Raw genomic sequence first — 24,025 nt, 5'->3', positions numbered from 1 at the left:
TAAAGCTAAAACTAAGTGATATCTGAAGTATATTTTCCTCTCTGCAGTTGATTGTACAAATGTCTTGTTTATGTGGTTTAGTTATAAATCTTTCTCAAGCCTCAGCTGGTTTTCTTTTCCAGCCTCCGCTTTGGTTAGTTGCCATGAAGGATCACTAGAGATGGGCTTATCAGCAGATCTCAGTTTGGAGAAAGAAGCAGTCGTCACAAAGTGTTAATGACTCTGGTGCCTTTGCCATTCGCCCATTTTTTTGATAAGCTTCCCTCCTGGCTGTAGAGCTTGATCCCCCTCCCCTTGCCTATGGGCTGGGCTTAGTGACTCATGTTTAATGAGTGGAGTACTTGGGAATGGAAAAAAATGTAAACTTTACTGTGTGGAGAGCTGGTGGCCCCCCCTTCACATCAGCGATACTAAGTCATTTATGTCACTCGCTCTGGAGTGGGAAGGGATTAGAGGCCTCCTCCCTGTTGCCTCTACCTCCCTCGTCCTGTCTAGTCAGAGAAAACATCAGACAAGGCCAAGGTGAGGGACAGTCTGCAAATCACCCACCCAGCCTTCTTCTAAATGGACCAAGGTCACTTAAAGCAAAGAAGACTGAGGACCCGTCACAGATGGGAGGAGACAGGACAGCTACATGCGAGCAGGGGGGGCCTGGGTTGGAAGACAAAAGGGACATTAGTGGGAAACCTGATGGAATCCGAATTACGCCTCTAGTGTAGTTAACGGTGTGGTGTGAACCTTAATTTCTTAGTCTTATAGTTACATAAAATGTTAACAGAGGGAGCCGGGTGACGAGCCGGGCCCTCTCTCTGCTGTCTTCATAACTCTGCTGTGAATCTGAAATTATTTCAAAATAAAAAGTAGTTGGAACCCAGAGAGGATCTAATTGGACACAGAAGCGAAGCTGCTACGGCTGCCACTGTCTCCGTTGACTGCTGCGGGCCCTGGGGAAGCGGGCTGAAGCCACAGAAGACTGGCCCTTCTGTGAGCCTAAGTGGGTATTGTGCAGGATGTGAGTTTTAGCTTATTGACTTCTAGGAACTCTAAGACAGAAAGGTCTTTGTTTGAGAGGGCTGCAGGCTTCTAGCCCTCATAAAGAGCTTATCATTTGAGCAAGCTTATAATGTACCGTGTTATTACTGTAAGAATTTGTAATGGTTCCATTACAGCAAAACTTTTCCCTGGCTACAAAGAATCTTTCAGCCCTCACTCAGCAGTTCAGTGCCAGCGCGCTTGATAACGTCATCACGGTTACCCCTGTTCGCTCGGGGAGCACTTGCAGGGTAACGAAAGCAGCGCCCGGTTATTTTCTCGGATGCCTGACACTTCCTTGTTTTCAGAGATTCTTCTTTTGAAAGGTACTGGAGGTGGCCTTGGCTGGTGTGGCTCAGTTGGTTGGAGCGTCATCCTATAACTGAAAAGTCACGGGTTTGATTCCCAGTCAGGGCACATGCCTTGGTTGCTGCGGGTTCAATCCCTGGTTCAATCCCTGGTCAGAGTGTGTATGGGAGGCAACCAATCGATGTTTCTCTCTCACATCAATATTTCTCTCTCCCCCTCCCTCCCTCTCTAAAAAGCAATGAAAAAATGTCCTCTGGTGAGGATTAAAAAGAAGAAGGAGGAGGAAGAAAAATACTGGAGGTTCTACTTTTTCTTTCACACACGTTAACATCTATGCATTCCCTTTCTATAGCAATACTCGTCTTAAAAACAGAAGACTTGTTTTTTACAAGGATGTGGTTTACTTCAGGGAGAAAGATAATTATTTCTTTAGTACCACCCAAGGCATGCCTGCATGTTTGCGTTTTAGGCTTTTATAAGTTGATTCTGTGGTAGTCTAGAATTCTTACCATTTTTTTATTAGAATAACATGGGTATGCAAATTGAAATGTCCCCCAAGATACAAACACACTGACATGTTTTAAATGCTTAATTCATTTAAAAACGCCCTCTGTGTGCCTGCCTGCTAGGCGACGGCCCTGCCAGAGACACAGCAAAGCCTGCTCTGGTGACACGGTTGCCGCTCAGTGGGGACAGCAGAGCAGAGAAGAAGGGGACAAGTCCATGCTGGCAGGTGGTGCTAAGCCTCTCACCTCTGTGACGTCGGGGTGGCAAAGCCTCAGTGTGTTGTGGTGCGTACCTGGCACATAGGAAGCGCTCCGCAATGGCCAATCCTACTGCGCAGTTTGCCTGAATCAGTGATTCTCAAAGCACGGTCCCTGGCCTGTCGCCTGGGCGAGCACCATGCGGCCCTAGGCCCTGCCCACTTCCTGTGTCAGAACTCTACCCGCCGCAGGCTCTGGCGCCAACCCAAGGTGCCTGCTGGCTTTTTATAATGCAGCTTGCTAAGCTTGCAAGGTTGCTCCTTGTCTCTTCCTGGCTTAAGGGCTCCTTTCTTTTAGTGTGAATATGGTTTCTTCATCTGCTGAAGGACAGCTTGCTCGTTTTTAGTTTGGGCCGGTCATGCCCTAAGACACTTGCACGTATGATTTTGTGTGGACAGAGGTTGTTAGGTCCGTCAGGAAAATCCCTAGGAACGAGCTTGTCAGGCTGTGTGGGAAGATTGTGTTCAGCTCTGTGAGAAGCGGCCAAACGGTGCCCCCAGTGGCCATGCCCGGTGGCAGGCCCACCCGCCGCGGTGCCCGCGCGTCAGAGTCTGAGGCTGTCGTCCTCACCGGCAGTTGGTGTGATCGCGTCTCTCCCTCACTGCCCTTCTGGGAAGAACTGTGAGTGCCTCACTTACAGTTCAGTCCAGGCCGATGTGCTTCCGTTCGCTGCTGTGCTTCCAGCCATTTGTACTTTCAGCAGGTGGCTCTTTCCGGTTTTGCATTTTTATACCACTGAGCTTGGACAGGTTTCTGCTTGACTGTAGTGAGGCTGTGGAAACTTGCTGAATTGATCTCCTCTGAGGTTGGGTTTGATTTTTTTACTGCCTATTCTTTTTATGCCTGTTCATGTGCCTCAGGCGTCCAGAATATTAATACAGAGCACTTAACGGGAACGGCAAACGTTTCCAGGACAAGTTTGAACAGCCTGCAGAAGGTAGTCACGTTCCGTGTGTCCTGCGTTTTGCCCGGGTGAATATCAGCGGGCCAAGAATATTTGGAAGAGGCCCACGTGAGCTGTCCATTAGGTGTTCGTTCAACAGGTCCTCGTGAAGTACCTGCCGTCAGTCAGGTGGGGGTGCCCCATGGCAGGGTGGTGAGGTGAGCAGCCTGCACCAGGCCGTGATGTGCAAACAGCAGTGACTTACCAACACCCAGGAGAGCTGACAGTCTCCCGCGTGCCTGCTCTGTGCCCGCAGCGGCGGCCGGGCACTGGTGCTGATTTCCTTGCGAGGTCGCTGTTCCATCGGTCCCTGGGTTGGTGCTCCCCCTTCCCCCCAAAGACATGGGATGAGAGCTGTGCACAGGGGGAGCAGGCAGCCTGCCCTGGCACGCGGGACAGGCAGCCTCCCAGAGATTGGGAAGTTCAGATCAGGAGGGCAGCTGAGGCACGGAACCAGTGGCCAGGTGGAAGGCCGTTGGACGACAGAGCCTGCAAATGTGCTGTCATCGGCTCCCTCTGGTCCTGCCATCCCCCCAGCAAGCCTGTTTTTCTGTGTTGGTCCCCACCCCTCACCCTCATGGGGAATGAGGCACCCCTCGCGAGACAGAAGGCACCTGTTGCCGAGGCTGGATTTCCTCTGGTGCATTTTCACTGCCTAACAGAAACAGCACAGACTGCATTGGAGTGAAAAGCACCTCCTTCCTGTTAGCCAGGCAGAGGACCAAGGGTGAGCGAGGCAAGCACCCCTGCTCTGAAGAAGCCCGGCGTCCCGCAGCCAAGAGATCATGTGCGATTACTCTCACACCTCAGGGAGGGCTCAGAGCCTGGAGCAGGGTCTTCTGGGAATCCAAACACAGACAGCTGGCGGTGGGCGCATGGGTGGGATGACAGCAGCCCACGGGAGTGACCCACTGAAGGGGATGGTCTTAGCCTCACAAGGGCGGGGCACTTGTCAAAGGAAAGAGTAAGAAGGAAGAAGTCACAGGGATATGGGGCCATCTGACCTTCTGTGATGAAGATCACACATGGCTTAGTGTGACCGCAGGGGGAGGAAGTTACACTGGAAAGGAGGGTGAGCCAAGCTGGTGTGATTTTATTTTAGGGGATAAGGGCTTCCTTCCTGTAGCCTGTTCTATTCAGGTTGCCCTGGCTGCTGTGGCTCAGTGGATTGAGCCAGAGCCTGCAAACCAAAGGGTCGCCGGTTCAATTCCGAGTCAGGGCACAGGCCTGGGTTGCGGGCCATGTCCCCAGCTGGGGGCACACGAGAGGCAACCACACATTGATGTTTCTCTCCCTCTCTTTCTCCCTCCCTTCCCCCCTCTTTAAAAATAAATAAATAAATAAAATCTTTTAAAAAGTCTTTTACCTGGTCACCTATCAAGTGAACTAGCAGACCTTTCATGGAAAAGTTGAGCTTTCTGTAGCGTCCGGTGAGAGCAGTGAAGAGAGGTCCACAGTTTCTTTGTTCCAGTTCCGGGGCAGATGCTCGTGCCCGCCTCACACGGCCGGATTCCTGCACGGGAACCCCTGCAAGCCAGAGTCACTCCGTGCGTGGGAGAGTAAGAACTCTGAGTGTCCCAGATGATCTTGACGGCCGCCAGACACCATGGAAGATGTCAGGGCAGACGCCCGTGTATTTCTATGTGATTGCGAAGCCGCGTTGTGGCGTCTCACTGAAGGTGTGTGCTGAGCAGCTTCTGCTCAGATGGGCGAGGGGGTGCGTGGTGGGGGGACCCTGAAATCTCCCTCTCAGCCACACCCTCCCCTCGCACATGGGAATCGCCAGGTCAGTTTTTCCTTGGAGCTCAAAACTTGAAAAAGCTGTGAAAAGCAAGCAGATTTGTGATTTGTTTGGCCAAGTGTAGGAATTCGGGCTCAAACAGAGTGGAGCAGTGGGCCCCTGGCAGTGGGGACCTGGCCATGTTGGAGTGTAAGTGGCGGCCATCCATCCTGAGAACCGCCCCTATGTTAAGAACCACTGAGCCGGAGAACACTGCCCCTGCTGGCGGTGGCTGGTGCCTTCTTATCAGCGATCAGTCGCCTGCCGATTTCAGACTTGTTCAGGTGCAAGAAACCAGAGAGATGCGAGCAGAACGCAGTGCGTCCTCCTGCTTACCGGCCTGTTGGAGGGTCAGTGTGAAGAGCTGCGGGGTTAGACTTCACTGTGACGCCCAAGTTTTGTTCCTGATGAGCTCAGTGCTCAGTGCGGTGCCTAATGCACAGTCTGGCCATTGAGTGAATGCACGACGGATGGGGTGGGGGGAGGGATGGATGGCTGGGCAGACAGGCGGGCAGATAAAGAAAAATGAGCTATCCTGGAAATTTAACATAGACAATAGAGAAAGGTTGATTTTTACTGCCTTCTCCTTTGTTGACTTCATGCAAACCTCTCTCTTTCCTGTTGCATAGCAACTGATTTTGTCCTTGTGGTTTTTGTTGAACTTTTTTTTTTTTCTTCTTCTTCTTCTTATGGAACATTGAATTTGTCTAACAATGTCCAGGCTGTTAAGCATGACTGACGAAGGTTTTTACTTCATCCCCCTTTCCCTTAAAACAGAAAAGGCTGCATTATATGCAGGGTTTTTATCTCTGTTATTTTTTAATATATAAATCTGTATAAAATGAGGTTTTATTAAAACAGATGGAGTTTTCAAAGTTTAGAGTGTCATGTCTCGTTAGTCATCTTCAGTCGGAAATAGGTCCTCCGCCTTTCCTTGATTTTTTTTTTATATATAGGTTTTATTTATTTATTTTAGACAGAAGGGAAGGAGAGGAACATCAATGTGTGGTTGCCTCTCACATGCCCCCTCTTGGGTACCTGGCCCACAACCCAGGTGTGTGCCCTGACTGGGAATCGAACCAGCGACCCTTTAGTTCTCAGGCTTTCACTCAATCCACTGAGCCACACCAGCCAGGGCTCCTTGATTTTTAGACCTTGACACTTTGGGCAGCTGCAGGCTAGTAAAATGCCCCTCAGTTAGGATTTGTTTTTTGTTTCCTTGTGATTAGATCAAGGTTGTACATTCGGGGCAGGAACCTTAGAGAAGTGACGCTGTGTTCTTGTATTCTAACGGTTCATAATTTCAGTTTGTTCTGCTGTTGGTGTGTGAACCACGATCACGTGATTAAGGTGGTGTCTGTATTCCTTCCAGAAGCTAATGTAGGAGGCACATAAATGTTTGATAAATTCACACATGGAGGGACTCTGATAAAGGTACCTTGAGATTTAAGTAAAATTTCCCCGAACAGTGACGTAAAATAGAGTTTGAAGTGCCAGCGTGCATAGCAGTCGAGCTGGCGAGAATCACAAGTTGTCCTCCGAACGTTGCAGTGAGTAATTGTTAAACGCAGTTGTTAGTTGGCAGTGTCGAGGGGCACTTGGTGATACTAATTCCTCCCATTCTGCAGTTTTACATGGGTGTAACTCTTTCCTCTTCTTTCAGCCAGAGGGTTTTTTTGTGTGTTTCCAAAAATGAAGTGTAGAAGAAAAGGCTTTCATTCCCATTTTAGGCAGTGAGTGGTTTCTTTCTCTTCTTGACGGTGAATGCCACACTAATATTCAAACGTTTGTCAGGAGTGGACTAATTCTGAGAAACAGACAAGATTTGTTGAGGTTCCGTTCCCCTCCTTTAGGTTGGTTTCTTTGCTTTTGGTTTTGCTTTCTCTTGTCTGGAATGGTTTCTCTGAAGGAAGGTTTTTATTTTAGACCCACGTCGCTGCAGAAGGGCACCCAGGTGTGTGTCGATGTGCTAGGGTGGCACCGAGTCACTTACCTTTCCAGAACGTTCATTTCATTCCACCGCAGGTTCGAGAGAGGCAGAGACACTTTTACACTGAGACGAACGGTGATGTCATAGAGCGCAGTGCAGTTCTGTGTGGCTTTTTAAGGTCACAGATGCGGAAAGAACTGTAACATTTATCACAGGACTGCTTCAGGCTGTGGCCCTCCAACTGTGGGGAGAGTCACGCCGCTCTGCCGGGGGTGCTTCTGTGTGGAAAACGGGAGAAAAGCCCCCGCGTGTTCTCACGGGGCATAAGGTGCAGTTTACCCCTGTCTGCCCGGTCGGTACCAGAGTGCTGGCGTGGCCCGACCCCACTCCCCCTCCCCCCTTCCTGGCTTTCACAGTTTGCTCACTCTCCATGAGGTCCCTACTCAGTGCAGTCAGCCCACAGGAAGCCTTTCTCCGTCCAGACCTTTTTCCCAGGAAACCAGCCTCCGTCGCTGTTGCCATCCCGGGGGTGGGTAAAGCAGCTGGTGTTTGTAAATTAACACTGACAGGGCCCGCTGCTCCCCTCCGGGATATGGTGAGACCCTCCACGCACTCCCGCCCCCCAGCCTTTCCAAGCAGACACGCAGGAATTGGTTCTCCTGATCTGAGGCCTGTTAGGTTTCACCAGGGCCTGGCTGTGCCGGTTTGGCCCCGGTAGCTTCCCTGGACCTTGCCTCTGCTCAGAGACTGCCCCCGGGGCAGACAAAGGCCAGCCGGCCTGGGGTTGGTTTTGAAATCAAACTTCTCATTTATCAGGCAAACCCTATGTAACTTACCTATGAAATCAAATGCCCTTAAATACTATTATTTTAAGGATGATGGAGCATATGACACCAGCTCCAGGTACTTAAAATAGAAAATAGCACCATACCAGAGGCCTAGGAGCATGAGCAAATTATTAAACCATCCCCAACATCCAAGTTCATCACTTTGAGTAAAGTAAACGTGTGGGGTTGCATGTCTGCGTGTCAGAATGGCGAATGCTGCTAATGGCCCTCCATAGCGATGTCAGCTTTGTAACAGTTTTGGTTGTCACAGTACCTTTAGGTCTGCATGTGTCTCTTTCAGCAAATAGCTCTGACATAGGCAGAGCTGTGTATTTTCTGTAGCTGTCAGGGAGCTTTGTGGAATCCACGTAGCTCAGTAGCTGCTGTCTCTGCCTGTCACAGGGGAAGCATGAGGACCAGGCTTTTTCTTTAAGGCCGGGGGAGTCCGCTGGCTCTGCTGCCGGACGCTGGCCTCCTTCCCTCATCCCCGGCCTGTGCAGCGGTTTGGTGATGGGGAGGCGCTGTAAACTGTCGGCTCGAACAAGCTGATGTCATACCCACAGCACAGCAGGCAGAGAGGATGAATTAGAGGCAGAAATAGTAACAGGTTTTTGTCCAGGAAACCTCAAAGACTATAATGAGGGATTGCCGTGTGGATTCCGTCAATAAAGAAAGGGAAAGGGGGGGGGGGGGCAAAAATCCAAAGGATGAAATATTGAAACCTTCGCTTTAATTGAACAGCTTTCAGATTAAAAGCTCCTCGCTCTCTACTTTTGAAAATCTCCCCGAACAGCTAAAGAGGCCTTTAAGAAATCTCTTAACATAGTTTCGTGATTCATGTGTTGGTGATGGGGTATTGCAAAACAGCCATCCCTGAGTGGTCATTTTAATCACTTTTGGGGTAATTTTTTATTCTAAGATAATTTCAGACTTAGAACAATTTCAAGAATAGTGCCACGGACTCCCAGATACCCTTCTCCCAGACTTCCTGGTTGCTAACATCTACCACGTTGGCTTCATCATTGTTGTCTCTGTGTTGTTTCTTCCCTGAACCACGGGAGGGTACGTCGCAGACACAGTGCCCTTCATTGCCCCCGAGTGCTCGCGGTGCACGTCTCCTAAGAACAAGGCCTTCCACTTACATGAACACAGTGTGACCAAGTCAGGAAGTTACTATTGCCATAGTGCTATTATCTAATCTATAGACTCTGTGTATATTTCTTAGCTCCTAGTATTGGCCTTCGTAGCAAAAAAAAAAGAGAGAGAGAGAGAAAGAGAAGAATTCAAGTGTTCCAGGGTGCAGTCCAAGATCACACACAGGGTTTAGTGGACAGATCTCTTAAGTGTCCTTTAGCTTGGACCTTGTCTTTACCATTCATGACCTTGACATTGTCAAAAGTGCCGGCCGGTTATTTTTCAGGGTCCCTGCGCTCGGGTTTATCTGCAGTGTCCCTGGCTAAGCGACGGGCATCCTTCCCAGGGTGACACGTCACGAGGCACGTGATGTCAGTGTGACCTCAGTGGGCAGGGTTAAATTGGATTGCCAAGTTTCCACTGTAAAATTACTATTTTTCCCTTTGCAGTCAATACGTGCTTTGCAGGGATACCTCGTGAGGCCAGGGGCTCTCCTATTCCTCCGCTAACGGCCATCCGCTGATTTTAGCATCTACTGGTGATACTTACCTGGGCCGCTCTGATGTTGGGCACGTGGGGGTATCCATAACCGCACCCAACAGGAGTGTCATCCTGGACTCTGGATGTCTGGCTTGGACCTGTGCAATGGAAGGCAGCCACGGAGGCCCGAGGAGCTGTGGACAGGGGCTGCCCTGCACCCCCTGGGTATGCTCTGCCGTTTGTTACCTATTCTGTGTTCTGCATCACCCCTCTCCCAGGGACTGGTGGAACCCTGCACATTCCACTGTAAAGCTTGGTTTTAGGTGTAAACAGTTCTTACTGAAATCAATCTGAGGGGATTTTGCTTGTTTCCATTACTGGAAAGTAGCCATTACTCAGTCCTGTTCTCACATGCTTTTTATTTGTGCATGTTCACTGGTGCTGATAAAAGGGAACTTTTTAAAAACATGGAACCTAGGTCTCCATGCATTGTAAACCCCAAAGCCATGGCATTTCTCCCCGAGTCATTGCTGGTTCGCTCTGGTAGGAAAAAGAGCTATCTAAACACAAACCCAATCTATCTCACTGATGCCCTGGGCACTTTTTTCTCGGTTGGGCTCAGCGAATGCTGCCAGTGGTCACCAGTGCCCTGGCCCTTGGCTCCTGTGCCCTGCCCCCTGCCCCTGCCAGCTGGGCAGATGGGAACCTGTCACAGGCGGCCTCTGGAGTTGCTGAAGCTGGTGGAACGCAGGCTGACCTGTTGCATTAGCTCGGAATGAAAGCTGAGTGCTGCCAGAGGCCTGAGGCTTGTCCTTGGCTGTGGGGATGGCCTTTGGCTGTCATACCACTGACCTAAGGCCATTGCTGACCCCTCCTGTCACTGCTGGAGGGCACGAAGGCAGCCTCCCATTCATTTGCTCTTGGACTCAAATCAGGAAAGGCAGAAGGCGACCATCTTTTGTGTTTCCGTCTGGGTAGCCTGGTGTCTCTGAGGAGAGCGGCCTCTGCCAGCCCAGGGCCACCAGAGCTGCCCAGAGATGGGCAACGCCCGTCTTCCCTGCTGCTGGTTCTGCTGACCTCTGGTAATCTCTCTGTGCGGTGACTCACAGCTGCAGCCCTCGGTGAAGAGTCAGCTCCTTCCACTTGGTGCCTTCTTGCCTGCCCTCCCTGCCACCCAGCCTCCTGCCGCAAAGGGAGCCCCCTTCTCCACCCGTTACATGCCCCAGAAGGGGCCCCAGAAGGACGTCAGGGAGTGAGGCCAGCCAGGACTGTGGGAAGTAGTAATAGGCAAGTCGCCCTGAGGCCCCTTTCTCGGGGGTTCTGCCAGGGACAGGCATCCAGATCTCAGGTGGTTCTGTGTTGTGCCCCGTGGGGAGAATCAGGGGAGATTTATCTTCACTCTCCATTTCTAGCCCCCAACACACACGTGTGCACACCGAGAGATCCTGTGAGGGCCTCGGGCGTGGGGTGGTGGACGACACACAGACCCGGCTCAGGGAAGGACTGAGTCCTGGCGGACAGCACTGACCCAGGGAGGCTGACCAAGCCAGGGGAGGGCCCATGTATGCAGGGGACCTGGCAGCCCAGCCCCAGAACTGCCACAGGACTGGGCCTGCTGCAGGTGGCCGGGATGGGAGGGGCCCTGGGATGACCCAGGGACGTTCGTAGGGGTGGATTAACTTGCCGGCCAGCACATAACATGACCAGAGCTCCCCGTTTGAAAGGCCACCCCGACAGGACTGAAGGAAGGTAAGGCCAGAGTCCCGTGGCAGCCGGGTGGGAAGCGCTGGGGGCAGGGCTGGCTGAGAGCTTCGCAGAGGGCTGCACAAGAGTGGGCGCGTCAGAGTGACGGGGGTTGCAGGTCGGAGGCAGGGAGCAGCCAGGGACCCTTGTCCATGTCCGTTGTAGGGTCCTCAGGAATAGCCTGCAGTGACCCTGCTAACCTCGCTCATGCTATTAACCTGCCCTACTCCGTTACCCTGGATGGGCGTCCACGGTCGGCCCCCTCACCTCACAGCTAAGCCGAGGCTTGCACACGGCCACGCGGCCCGTGGGCGGCGTAGCAGACCCCAGCGCCGCGACTCTGCCTTGCATCTTGCTCCAGCACAACACACCCTGATAACTTTGTTTATGGCTAGCTTTTTTTTTTTTTTGTCAGAAGTTGTTTTTTTTTTTTTTTTTACGTTGAAACTTACAAAAACCAAAAAGAATTTTAGAAGTAAGCTGGCTTGTGAGATGACCACAGATGACAACAACATCTTGTCTTAATTCAGCCTCGAGGGTGATGTGCATTTCATGCTGTGCAGTGATTGACGGCTGGACAGCTGGGCCTGGCTGGTTGCGGGTGTTCACCGAAGATTCGGTGTGTGAACGGGATTGTGTGAATGAGGCCGCTTTGCTCGGTCCCTCATTCATTCAGGATGCTCCCAAGAGCCTTGGTGACTCATTCACAGCCAGTTGCTGATGCAGCTGTCATGCGGGTTAGCAGCAGAGAAAATGAACGTGCTCTGCTGTTTGTGGGCTCGGGGGGTTCTATTCTGGGGAGTCCTGGGCCTGTTTTTAGTTTCTCGACACTGCCTTTTTTGCACAAAACCAAAGCAGGACAAATGTGTACTGCAAAACTAAAAGGCAGGCAGAATTCGTGCGTGGGGTTCTCTGCTTCTGCTGGGGTTGCTCTCGCCTGAGTCAGATGTGTTCAAAGAACATACCAGAAAGCTGTCATTTCGAAATGACTTCTGTGTGGAGGGCTTCTGTTAGGATTGCAAAGAGGGGGGCCCAAGGAATGGCTTCCGCAGATGTATGGGGGTGTCTGGGGTGGGGAAGACAGCTTGAGCTGGCCAGGCGAGGTGGCTTGGCAGCAGGGGCGCAGCAGCTGTGGCCGGGAAGGGGAGCCTGGATGGAGCAACCGCCCCATTTAGGAACGGGCTTGGTGTCGGCCAAGTCTGCCCATGCCTGGCCGACGTTCAGTAAGTGGGGGCCCTGGGGCAGAGTCGGGCTCAAATCAGGGGTCCGTGGGCTTTTCCCGTTGGGGGCCACACTGGAGGTGTTTTAGGCTCTCTGGGCCACAGTGTCGCCCTGTCCCCGCGAAAGCAGCCACGGCCGGATTGATCAGGGTTCTGTGCCAAAAGCACTTCCAGCAAGTGGCCGCCCGCTGTAGCCCAAGGGCCCGGGTGCGCCAGCCTCTGCTCTGTTACAGACATGAGGGTTCAGGTCCTCACTTGCTGTTCCCTCGTCAGTCGGGCCGGCTCTCTGTAAAGCCAGAGTCGTACCTAGGGCTGCGGGGAGGAGGCAGCATGACATGAAACGTGAAGAGCTGCTCAGAAAGGAGGCGTTGCCCCTGCACTGTCTGTGAGATGTCGTCCTGCAGAGTGGCCCCTAAATCTCAGTCTGGTCGTCGGCCCGTGCGTTCACTACAGCAGGCAGATGCATCATTTATGACTTACAAGGGCTAAACACTAGACCAGACACCTGAGACCTGCCGTGGAGGTAGACCGACGGCGATGTCTCTTTCGAGTGACAGTCCGGGGTGGCAGGGACTCTCTTCCTCAGGTCATTTGGGGATCCAGCTTTTTTATTCTGTTCTGCTTCTCCAAAGTCACCTCTGCATCGTCCACCATGGCGTGGCTGTGATGCCCACGCCTGGGAGCCGGCAGCCTTGAGGAGGCCCCAGCTGGAGGGGGCACACCTGGCTCCACACCTGTTGGAGAACATGGGTCACACCTAACTGGACAGAGGTGGGTGGCTGGAGCCAGGCCCTCATTGTCATCACAGTGATCAGGTCACTCTGCCTCAGGATTGAAAGAGGTCTCTCTGTCCGGAGTGACCTGCCTTGTGGATTTGGGCTTCCGTTTCTCAGGTTGCAAGTGTCAGGCAGCCGAACACCACGTTTGGAAACCGTGCTGGTGTGTACTGAGTCCAGAAATCTGGAAAAGAGAATTGCCCAAGGCAATTCCAATTTAATTGCCTTGGGGGTTAAAAAACGCCCAATTTGGGGTCCGGATAGCGGTTAGGCTTGTGACGAGCACTTCCATCGGCGAGAACCAGTGCCTGTCAGTAACTGCTCATCCGTGCGTTCTGGTTTTAGCTCTGGTTTTGTGTTTGCTGCATTGCACGATGCTCTTGGAATTTAAATTTATGTAAGTGCCATGGTTTGGGGTGTCAGTAGGCACTCCACCTGTATTTTTCTCTCCTGGGAAATCATTTTGGCTGTAAAAAAAGGACACAAGGACTTGGGAATATTCTCAAAATATAGTATGAAAGTTCACAGATCAGTCCAGATGGGAAGTTTCCCCGAGGATGATTCCTTTTAAATGGATATTATGCAGATGTTAGCTTTGCTGTCCCATAACACCAATCCTGGGGGTGTGTTTGTCATTCAACTGGCATTTGGAGAGCACAGAAACCCCTTATTATTAGTTATCAAAGCTTAACCTGCGTGTAAAAAAGGAGTATAACGAATGGGCTTGCTGTCAAAATGTATCAATAACCTGAGGGAGAATCTGCATTAATGCCACCACCTTGGGAAGTACTAAAGCAAAGTTTACACTTCTCTGTGCTTGCGTAGATACATGTTTGCGAATAAGCTAAAACAAAGACTGAAGTAATTAAAACTAAACACGCATTGCTTCTTTGTGGTCTAGGCGTGGCCTGGAGTTCGTTGTACATTGCTAGGGTCACCTACACCCGATGTAACGTGCTAGCGAGTCCGACTAATACAGTTGAAAAGAAACCGGGGCGTTCACATTTAGATGATGGCTTTTATTGCTCTCTCGGCTAATTGTGCAGTTTACAGTGTTAGAGTTTATATGCCACACTCCTTGGTGACATTACAGTGTAGTGGTGTTTCTCAATTATTGTAACGTTAGTTGAGCCCTGAGGCAGTTTGCTGGGTAGCAAGAATGGAGTCCATGTTCCGTTTGACCCGAGAGGTCCTGTTTCCTGTGGGTGAACATGCGCGCTGAGTTAGGCTTCCCTCTCTCCTTTGTCTTGCAAGGGCCACAGTGCTGTGTGACACCTTACCCTCAGGATGGGACGTGAGCAAAGGCCTGGCCGGGAGGTGGGGAAAGAAAGAGGTTTTCATTTCTTTTGGTACAACTCATATTTATGGGGCTTCATAAGTATTGCACGGCTTAGTAACAGAGTATACTCATTTCTCACATTTGCTTGGTATCCTTGTGCATAATTTCTGTTGACTAACTTAGGTTAAGAAAGTATGTAAATTTTTGCTTTTCATGTGGCTTACGATAGTGTGTCTCTCTCTTTGGCTAAGGTCCTGGCTGACAAGGAGTAGAACAGCTTGATTTTCTTCAGGTAGTGTTGTTAACTATTTCAGGTCAGTAAGATGGGCAGAAGTAGAATTTCTACTCAGAGATGATCTACAGCAGGTCCTGGAATAACGTGGTCTCATTCAATGTCATTTCATTGCAACATTTAGGGACGTCCAGCTCTTCCTTGTATCAGTTAGCCTGTGATAAAATTGGTTTTGTTACGCGTCCTTTTGCTTAACGTTGCAGGGCCTGCCAGTGATGTCGAGCGAGGACTTACTGTACCGGGAAGTCTGTGCGCACTGTGTAGCTTGCAGAGTATAACGCGGTCTCTTACTTACCTTAGATGTAAATGTGCGCCTGCGGAGCAAACTATGCAAATGGCAGCACCAGTAAGTTTGTAAGTGCGTCCTAATCCTCTCAGTATTCTATAATGAGTGATATTGCTTTATAATAAAGGTTTAAAAATCGTAATTATACGTGATTGGAATGTTGTTACAAGATGGCATTTTCAGAATCCCATGGCGGACGGTGCAGACTCACGGCACTTGATCCCCAGACCCCCCCTTTACCTCACCGTAGCCCATCTCAGTAGAAGACACGAATTGTGGTATCTGTGTGAAGCACTGAGGCAAAGAAACAAATGAGATCTTATCTTTCTTGGCAGCCTTTTCAGACGTGTACTCTTAAAAATAGAATCGTGACTTCCTAAAGGCCCCAGGAGTTCCCCTGCCCCCACCTTGCACGTGCACACACAGTGGGGTGGAGACTGGATTCAGAAATAGAGGCAACATTGGAAAGCGGGGCTCTGCAGGGGCTCGGGGACCTGGTGTGCGCAGTGATTCTGTGGCCCAAGCAGGGGGGGCGAGTTCTGGCTGTGATTGATGAAATCCCACTGCAGTCACTTCTTAGTTGTATTTACTGGTGCAGAATGTTAGATAGGAAACCAGGAATACAGGGCAAGGCCGGTGGCTACATAGTCCCTATGGACTCAGAGCGAAAGTAACCAAGAAGTCCTTTCAAGTGCTGTAGGGAGAATGTGTTACTTTGTTACCTAGCCTGCTGAACTGTTTCTCACCCCGGGAGCCCCTGGTGAAATCTGGGGAGTAAACCCATTTAAATAGCTGAGCTTGCTTTTCCTTGAAGGAACTTTTTCATTCTGTTTACTTTCAGTTTCGAGTCCTGGAAGCCCATGTGTAAATAAGTGTTAACTAATGAAACAAAAGTTATGTGTGCTTCTATTTAGGAATGGCTTTCTTTTCACTTTCCCAACTTACAAGATTACTTAAGGACTGGAACTAGTATTGGCTTTGCTGCCCACAGACCAGTTGCTACATCCGGAGGGCACTGGGGGGAAGTTGCTCAGTTCTTTTGAGTCATTTCCACTTTAAAAGATGACCAGGCTGGCATTTGGATCCCGCTCTGTTCTGGGGCTGGGCCAAGGCGGGGCGGCTGCCAGCTGCTGACTGTAAGTAAGCAGAGGGGAAGGAAGTGGGTGGAGAGGGAGGTGTGGAAACCCATGCCAGACGCAGGAGACACCTTCCCTGGAATGACCCTTCCTCTCCAGCATCCCACCCCCTCTCCCAGTGCTGAGACCCGAGACTCGGTGCCCACACCTGCTCACAGAGCCAGTGGGGCCCTACTGCGCTCTCCGTGGCCAGGAGAGCGGGTTTTCTCGGGGAGTGACGGTTCCTCAAAAGTCCTCGCCACCCCAGCGTGGAAAGTGGTGCTGTCGCCAGGAATGTCCGTGCAGCCGTGCCACCCTAGCCGGGGACTTGCCCGCTCTCCCGCTGGCACCGTTGCGCTCTCTGACCAGAATCAGGTTCCACAGAGTTGACACACTTGCCCAGGAAGACGGGGGAGATGGTTCCAGCTTCGAACCCTTTCTTAAGGGTTATGCCATGAATACACATGCACGCACACCCCCACGTGCAGGGGCAAACACACTGCGTTACCTTGCCCAGCCTTACAAGTGGCCGTGCCGCACATGCCGGTGAGACTTGCCGGGAGCTGCCTGGGGAGGCGGCGGTACGGCATGCAGGTTGCCAGGCCCAGAGAGCTCCACGCCAGGGGGCCCAGCCCTGGGGCCTGCTCCGTGCTCCCACATGCGGCCCTTGCACAAAGTAGGTGAGTCATGTTTGATGAAGAAACGAATGTTCTGAAGAGAGCACAACCTCTTCTGTAACCCCTGCATCCCTAAGGCTCTGCTAAGATGTCCCCCGGGCAGAGAGGCCATCCCCCACCCAAGGGTATGACTGCAGCACCCCTTCTCTGCCGTCTCCCCATGTTGCTGTCTCACGCGTTACCGGTTCATTGTGAACAGCCTGTCCTTGCCCTGGCCTGGGAGCTCCAGGGCCCAGAACCGGAGCCGAGGGCCAGCTCCGGTCCAGCTGCCGAGTGATAGCAGGGCACTGGGCACGTGGCCAAACACGTAAACTTGAGCCTCCCAGTGTTTAAAACGTGGGAAGTTCTAGAACTACTTCATAGGATTGAATGAGGGAAGGAACGCATGGGAAAGGCTTGTCAGCTTCTGGGATATGTTGATCATCCACATGATGAAATCACCTGCATGGGAGGTCGGGTGAGCAATACACCTTTCCAGAGACCCTCGCTAGAGTCCCTGGTGCACAGGCCCACTCCTGGGCTTTACGTCCTGTGCATGCTTCGCCTCCCTTTTTACATGACTTAGTGAAGTTCCCCTGCCTTTAACGTGAGCATTCAGTCTCTGGTGCCACGTTTGCGGAACTTCGAAGATAGCCCTGCGCGCGTACCTTCGTTCTTCAGCATGCTGTGTCTGTGGCTTCTCTGCGGGAGAAAGGAACTGAACAGGAGCTCGCTGGAAAGCTGGAGTGACTCCCACAAGGTGGCACATTAGTGACGAGCAGCAAGAGGAGTTCCGGCGGTTTTCTGACCACAGAACCAGGCGCTCTTTTCACTGTCTCAGCCACTCAAATGACCAACGTTCACTTGCAAACTCTTGATTTCCGCCTGATCACTGTGCTTACTGTCGTGTGCACAGGGCTGGAATTCCGACCAACAGTTCTTGTTTTGCTTTGCCACGCTTAGTTCTCAGTTCCTGTGAAATGCACCAGACCTTTCCAAAAGGTGTTTAGATTTCAGAATTTGGCACTCCCCACTCAAGACACACACATACAGTTCTCGTTTTTGCCACTAGAGACCCAACTTAATTCCCACAAAAATTTACTTTTCTGAATGGAGTCTTTAAAATACAAAGCAGCTAATCCTTGAGCTTAATTGGATGAAAATTGGCAAAGCCTGCACAAAACTAATTAGGAGGGACCTCATAGGGACATTTGGGTACGCGTGGGCCCTGAGAGCCAGGGACAGGCCCGCTTCACACTTGTGGTCTAATTATTTACAGATTTCCTCTAGCATCTCAGAAGGGCCTCATACAATAGATTGTCTGGAATCCCTACCAATAGGTGTGTGACGACGTTTATTTAAATACTTAGAACTTGTGAATATGGTTATTTTGAAACTACCACCAGTTACAGCAGCTGTCCTCACAGTCAAGCAGCCGGTGTTTTCTTTGAGCTCATTTCCGGGACAGAAAGATAAGAGAACAAATCCTCTGTGATGCACTGTGGTGCTGCATGAATCAGAACTAGAAATAGATGTCCATTTGGAGCCGTGACCGTCTGTCTCCGTGGCTGAAATACGTGTTTAATGGTGGACCTGATTGCAAGCAGTTAGTTACCAGGAAGAACCACAACCTCATGGGAGTGTCGGCCTCATTGCCGGAACGAGAAGGCCTTTCGCTAATGAAGACCATGGAAGGTGTTTGTTAACGGAAGATTAGACGTGGGTAGTGAGTGGCTGCTCCCAGCTGGGCTGGCCGGTCCTGGGAATAGTGTGACCCTGACTTTTACAAGCCCCTCTCAGCTTTGCCCCGGGGAGTGACTCAGTGTCCTGGGACACCTCGCAGTGTGGGGGAAGGCTTCGCTGGAGGCCAGGACTCTGGGGGTCCTTTCTAGAACAAAGATCAGGACTCTGTTATGGACACCGGATACTAAATGGAACCATCCGTGGCCATGAGGGCGTCTCAGAAACTCTTCTTCACCGTGTTCTCAGCAGGGAAAACCTTGCGATGATTAAATGGTCCATATGCCATCATCTGTGGTTTCTTCCGCAGTGCTGTTTAACTTTCCGTTTCGTGACATTCTCCCAAAGAACATGCCAAATTGGAGATTATTGAAATGTTTTATAACAAAAAACTTTATATATTTGTGATACCCCTGCAGTTGTTAACACGAAGTGTTACGGATCTCATATCCTTAAACTATTTTTATTCATAGCAGATCTGGAGGGTCGTTTTCATAGGCTGGAAACGACAGTTCGTGGGGATACATGGGAATAATACTCTTTAACGCTGCGGATACACTTTGACCCCGGGAAGGCAGAACCCAGTTAACAGTGTAATGCATCACCTCCAGCCTCGTCCGAAAGGGTGGGGGGAAGGAGGTCAGGGCGAGACTTCGGGATCCCAGGTGTCTGGCCCTGAGAGTAGCACGTAAGATCTTAGAATTCTGTACGTTGAAGGAACGGCCAGTACAAAACAGCCATTCTGTCAGTCAGAAAATCTGAGGGCCAGCAAATTCGAGTGACTCACGCAAAGTCTCACAACTTCTTATCGGCACAAAGGTAATAGGTGTCTGTACAGTCTTACTACTTAACCTTTATTTCTCTTAAATGGTTACATTCTAAACTTCCTTCTGGAGAAATACTAGTTTCATTTTTGGAACCAGGAAATTCCTAAGCACATGCTTTAGTCCTAGGATTATACCACTTAAGGCTTAGGGACTTCGATCCTGTGGAATCCGGGAAATGGCCCAGAGCTCAGAAATCAAGTCTCACCTGCATAATGGGGCACGTCGCAGTGAGCAGCAAATTAGCTGGAACAGGACAGAAAGGCGGACAGGAGATGGGAGATGCAGGTGTCCAGCTTCACGATCCAGCCCTTTCTCGTTCGAGTGCCCATGAGCAAAGTGGCTCTGTGTCATCTCGCCTCCTGCGACAAAAAAAGACAAAAATGGGCCATAAATGAAACAGGACTGATGTGTCGGATGCCAACCTGAAATGCTATTTTTACCTGTTCTGCCAAGTTGTACTCTTCACTCCACAAGGCTTTGCAGACATTCGTTACACATTCGCCGTCTCTGCCTGAACGTCCCGGGGAATGAAGTGTGTTCTCTGTCCAACTCGAGGGAGCAGGCCGATTCGGCTGAGGGACCGCAGGCCTCTGTCCCCCTGAAGCCCATGTCACAGGACAGAGGGGGAGTTCGGTGGGGAATGAGGTCCCCTGTGTTGCCTGCTCTTCGCTTGGCATCCTGAGCCACCCCCGCACTCAGGTTTTGTGCCAGTGGCCTGGTGCTGAGCAGGCAGACCCGCTCCTGTGCCGGCACAGAATGAGCGCAAGGAACAAGCTGGTGTTTAAAGGGTTTTCAGCCCTGGCTGGTATAGCTCAGTGGGTTGAGCGCCGGCCTGTGAACCAAAGGGTCGCCAGTTTGATTCCCAGTCAGGGCACATGCCTGGGTGGCAGGCCAGGTCCCCCCCACATTGGGGGCACATGAGAGGCAACCACACATTGATGTTTCTCTCTCTTTGTCCTTCTCATCCCCTCTCTCTCTCTGATAATAAATAAAATCTTTTTTTTAAAAAAGGATTTTCAATGTGCATGCTTTTTCTCCACAGGAAGGCTTTCTCCTTGTTCTCTTTGCCTGCAGAATAATCCTGGACCATTCTGAGTATTGAGGAAGTCTCATTCCTTTCACAGTTTATAGCTCTTAATCAACTCTTCTAATCCCAGCGAACAGCTGTAGATTACTGTGATTTCCCTAGGGCCTTTGGCCTGCTGTGGCTGTGACTGTGGAAAGATTTCTCATATTTAGATTTCTTGAAGCGTGCAGGTACGTAAGGAAGTAGACAAATAGAGGGACGTTCCATCACATAGCACCTAAAAAAGCCATCTTTTTTTTTTTTTTCCCTTTCCTGAACAGATGCAGCAGCTGTTCTACGAGAATTACGAACAGAACAAAAAGGGCTACATTAGAGATCTCCACAACAGTAAAATCCACCGCGCCATCACGCTGCACCCCAACAAGAGCCCGCCCTACCAGTACCGGCTGCACAGCTACGTGCTCAGCCGCAAGATAGCAGAGCTGCGCCACCGCACCATCCAGCTGCACCGCGAGATCGTGCTGATGAGCAAGTACAGCAACACGGAGACGCACAAGGAAGACCTCCAGCTAGGGGTCCCTCCCTCCTTCATGAGGTTCCAGCCCCGCCAGCGCGAGGAGATCCTGGAGTGGGAGTTCCTGACGGGGAAGTACCTGTACTCGGCCGCGGACGGCCAGCCGCCCCGCAGAGGGATGGACTCCGCGCAGCGGGAGGCCCTGGACGACATCGTGCTGCAGGTCATGGAGATGATCAACGCCAACGCGAAGACCCGCGGGCGCGTCATCGACTTCAAGGAGATCCAGTACGGCTACCGCCGCGTGAACCCCATGTACGGGGCCGAGTACATCCTGGACCTGCTGCTGCTGTACAAGAAGCACAAGGGGAAGAAGATGACGGTGCCCGTGCGCAGGCACGCCTACCTCCAGCAGACCTTCAGCAGGATCCAGTTCGTGGAGCACGAGCAGCTGGACGCGGCGGAGCTGGCGCGCAAGATCAACCAGGAGTCCGGCTCCCTGTCCTTCCTCTCCAACTCCCTAAAGAAGCTCGTGCCCTTCCAGCTGCCCGGTGCCAAGGACGAGCTCAGAGAACCCAAAGAGCAGAAGATCAACATCCTCATCCCTCTGTCGGGGCGCTTCGACATGTTCGTGAGGTTCATGGCGAACTTCGAGAAGGCATGCCTCCTCCCCAACCAGAACGTCAGGCTGGTCGTGCTGCTGTTCAACTCCGACTCCAACCCCGACAAGGCCAAGCAGGTGGAGCTCATGCGGGACTACCGGAGCAAGTACCCGAAGGCGGACATGCAGATCCTGCCTGTGTCCGGGGAGTTTTCCAGGGCGCTGGCCCTCGAAGTGGGGTCGTCCCAGTTCCATAACGAATCCCTGCTCTTCTTCTGTGACGTCGACCTCGTGTTTACCGCGGACTTCCTCCAGCGGTGTCGGGCAAATACAGTTCTGGGCCAGCAAATATACTTCCCCATCATCTTCAGCCAGTACGATCCAAAGATTGTCTACAGCGGGAAAGCTCCCAGTGAGAACCATTTTGCCTTCACTCAGAAAACCGGCTTCTGGAGAAACTATGGGTTTGGCATCACGTGTATTTATAAGGGAGATCTCGTCCGTGTGGGCGGCTTCGACGTCTCCATCCAGGGCTGGGGGCTGGAGGACGTAGACCTTTTCAACAAGGTGGTCCAGGCAGGTTTGAAGACGTTCAGGAGCCAGGAAGTGGGAGTCGTCCACATCCACCATCCCGTCTTCTGCGACCCCAACCTCGACCCCAAGCAGTACAAGATGTGCGTGGGGTCCAAAGCCTCCACCTACGGGTCCACGCAGCAGCTGGCCGAAATGTGGCTGGAGAAGAACGACCCGAGTTACAGCAAAAGCAGCAATAACAACGGCTCCACAAGGACAGGCTGACGCCCAGCTCTGCTGGACGAGACGTTTTTAATTATCTAATTTATTTTGCAGAAATTTTTTTGTACGATCCGCTTTGGAAGTTCCCCACAAGGGTTAATGTTTTACACGGGACTTTCTCACCAAGGAGCCCTTCCGGGGAAGAGCTTTCTGAACAAGAATGTGATCAAGTTTGCCTTCAAACACACTTTTCTTCCCGAACCTGACATAGCAGACCCGCGCGACCGTGACTTGAAGCGTACCTGGTGAAGGCAACGTGGTTTTTGTGGCGCGTTCTTTGCCACACCCCGTTGTCGCTATGGTCCTAGGGCAGAAAACAGGAGTTCCTGCAAAAAGTGTTATTGCAACAAAGCACTGTAGCTCCGGTCGGTGTCTCGCTGTAACTCGTAACGATGCACAGCCTCTACCTTTTGTCTGTTTCTACAGTGATTTTTGTTTAAGCCATTTTGTGGTCCAGTTGTAAGAGAAGGAAATGTGACGATCGTTGTATCAGCATCTTCACGAGAGCTTTCCAAAGGTTTGAAAAGCACAGGGAGCTAGGAGGCACCGTAAGGTAACGCGGCCACTCTGGTGTTGGTGTGGCCTCCTCGGACCTGGCGTTCAGCTCCAAGAAGGATTTGGTATTTTCCTTCTTCCCGACCCGTCTCTTTCAAGGATACAAAATATTAGTCTCTTAAATGGCAAAGAAGAATTAAGGTAATAAATCTAATGTACGCAAACTAAAGCAAAAGAAAAACCACCATCACCCCCCATTCCCCACGGAAGTATTGGAAAAAAATACGTTTGCTTTTTCTTCTCTTCATCCTGTGTTACCTTGGCGGCCATGGCCCCTTCCATCTTTAATTACTGTCTGTTTTATCCTTTGTATCTGAAATACCTTTAATTTATTTAATATTCATCATTTAGAGAGCTGCCATTTCTCCAGTACCTGTTAGTTGTTAGTATTTATGTGTATCGGGAGTACGTTTAGCGTGTTTTATTTGCAGTAAACTGATCTCCAAAGATTTCCTTTTGAAGACTCTGTCCCCCTCCCCCGCCTCCTTTTTTTACATTCCTTACTGTTTTACTAAATATTAAGTGTTCTTTGACAATTTTGGTGCTCACGTGTTTTAGGAACAAAAATGAAATGAATCTTTCATTATTACCAGAAAGTTTGTTTTAAACTCACAGATCAAATGTGCCTTAATGAAAATGGTTGGTTTGTTTTTTTATTTAGATTTCAAACAGTCTTTAGACTTGCCGTGTTTAATATCTGTCATTGGACATCTGCTCGTTTGTAAATAGCCTGTCGCTCATTTGGAAAAATAAACCAGTGAACAGTATTTTTCAATTGGAGTGTTCAGAACCATTTCTGTCTCGTTCTTCCTCTTTCAACCGAAGAACTGCATTACATTTGGAGAGTAAAACAGCATAGCGCCGTGAAGTCTTCCAGGTTATTGGGGGAATGTTTATGTGGACTGCAGTTTGGGGAGCAAGCTTTGTGGGTGGGAATCACACTCCCGGGGCAGGTATCTCCCTGGGTAATGATGGTCAAGGCCCAGCATAATGACCCCGTTCTCGCAGCCGGAATTACCGCCGCGCCCCCTAATTGCCATTTACCTTATAAGCGTGTTGAGTTTTTCCCTTGGGAAAAAGAGCACACAGACATTTCTATTCTTCAGTAAGGAAGAGCACAGTATATAGCTTGATGACCAAGCAATTTAAATTCTCTCTATCGAACTAGCACACCAGAGGGATTTGAGACAGGGTTTGACAGCTTTCTCTAGCCTGAATGTCCGTCCGGTGTCTTGGTTGCACTTGGTTAAAATGGACGGTTTCCCTCCCTCTTCCTGCTTCTGCTCGAGTCTGGTCCTCCTCCCTGTTGGGGCTTATGGGGGTGCCACCTTGCTTCCTCGAGGTCCAGTGTCCAGAAACACTCTCGGACCCTGTCATTCCAGCCCCTGTCCCCAGGCCTC

At 50.9% G+C, this 24,025-nt stretch overlaps 1 protein-coding gene across 1 annotated transcript in view; it reads left to right on the top strand.

Annotated features, from left to right (window-relative positions):
• The window catches only part of CHSY1 (chondroitin sulfate synthase 1), a 43,121-nt gene extending 19,729 nt beyond the window's left edge, over positions 1-23,392 (top strand). Inside the window, exon 3 of the mRNA XM_024561758.4 lies at positions 20,481-23,392. Coding sequence (XP_024417526.3) covers positions 20,481-22,073 — 1,593 coding nt within the window. The 3' untranslated portion in view covers positions 22,074-23,392. The remainder of the gene's footprint in view (positions 1-20,480) is intronic.
• The last annotated feature ends 633 nt before the right edge of the window (positions 23,393-24,025 follow it).

The sequence above is a fragment of the Desmodus rotundus genome, chromosome 10 (assembly GCF_022682495.2).
Source record: "Desmodus rotundus isolate HL8 chromosome 10, HLdesRot8A.1, whole genome shotgun sequence".
NCBI classification, from domain to species: domain Eukaryota; kingdom Metazoa; phylum Chordata; class Mammalia; order Chiroptera; family Phyllostomidae; genus Desmodus; species Desmodus rotundus.
Note: the sequence above shows the minus strand (reverse complement) of the source record. Positions and strands in the feature narration are given on the sequence as shown.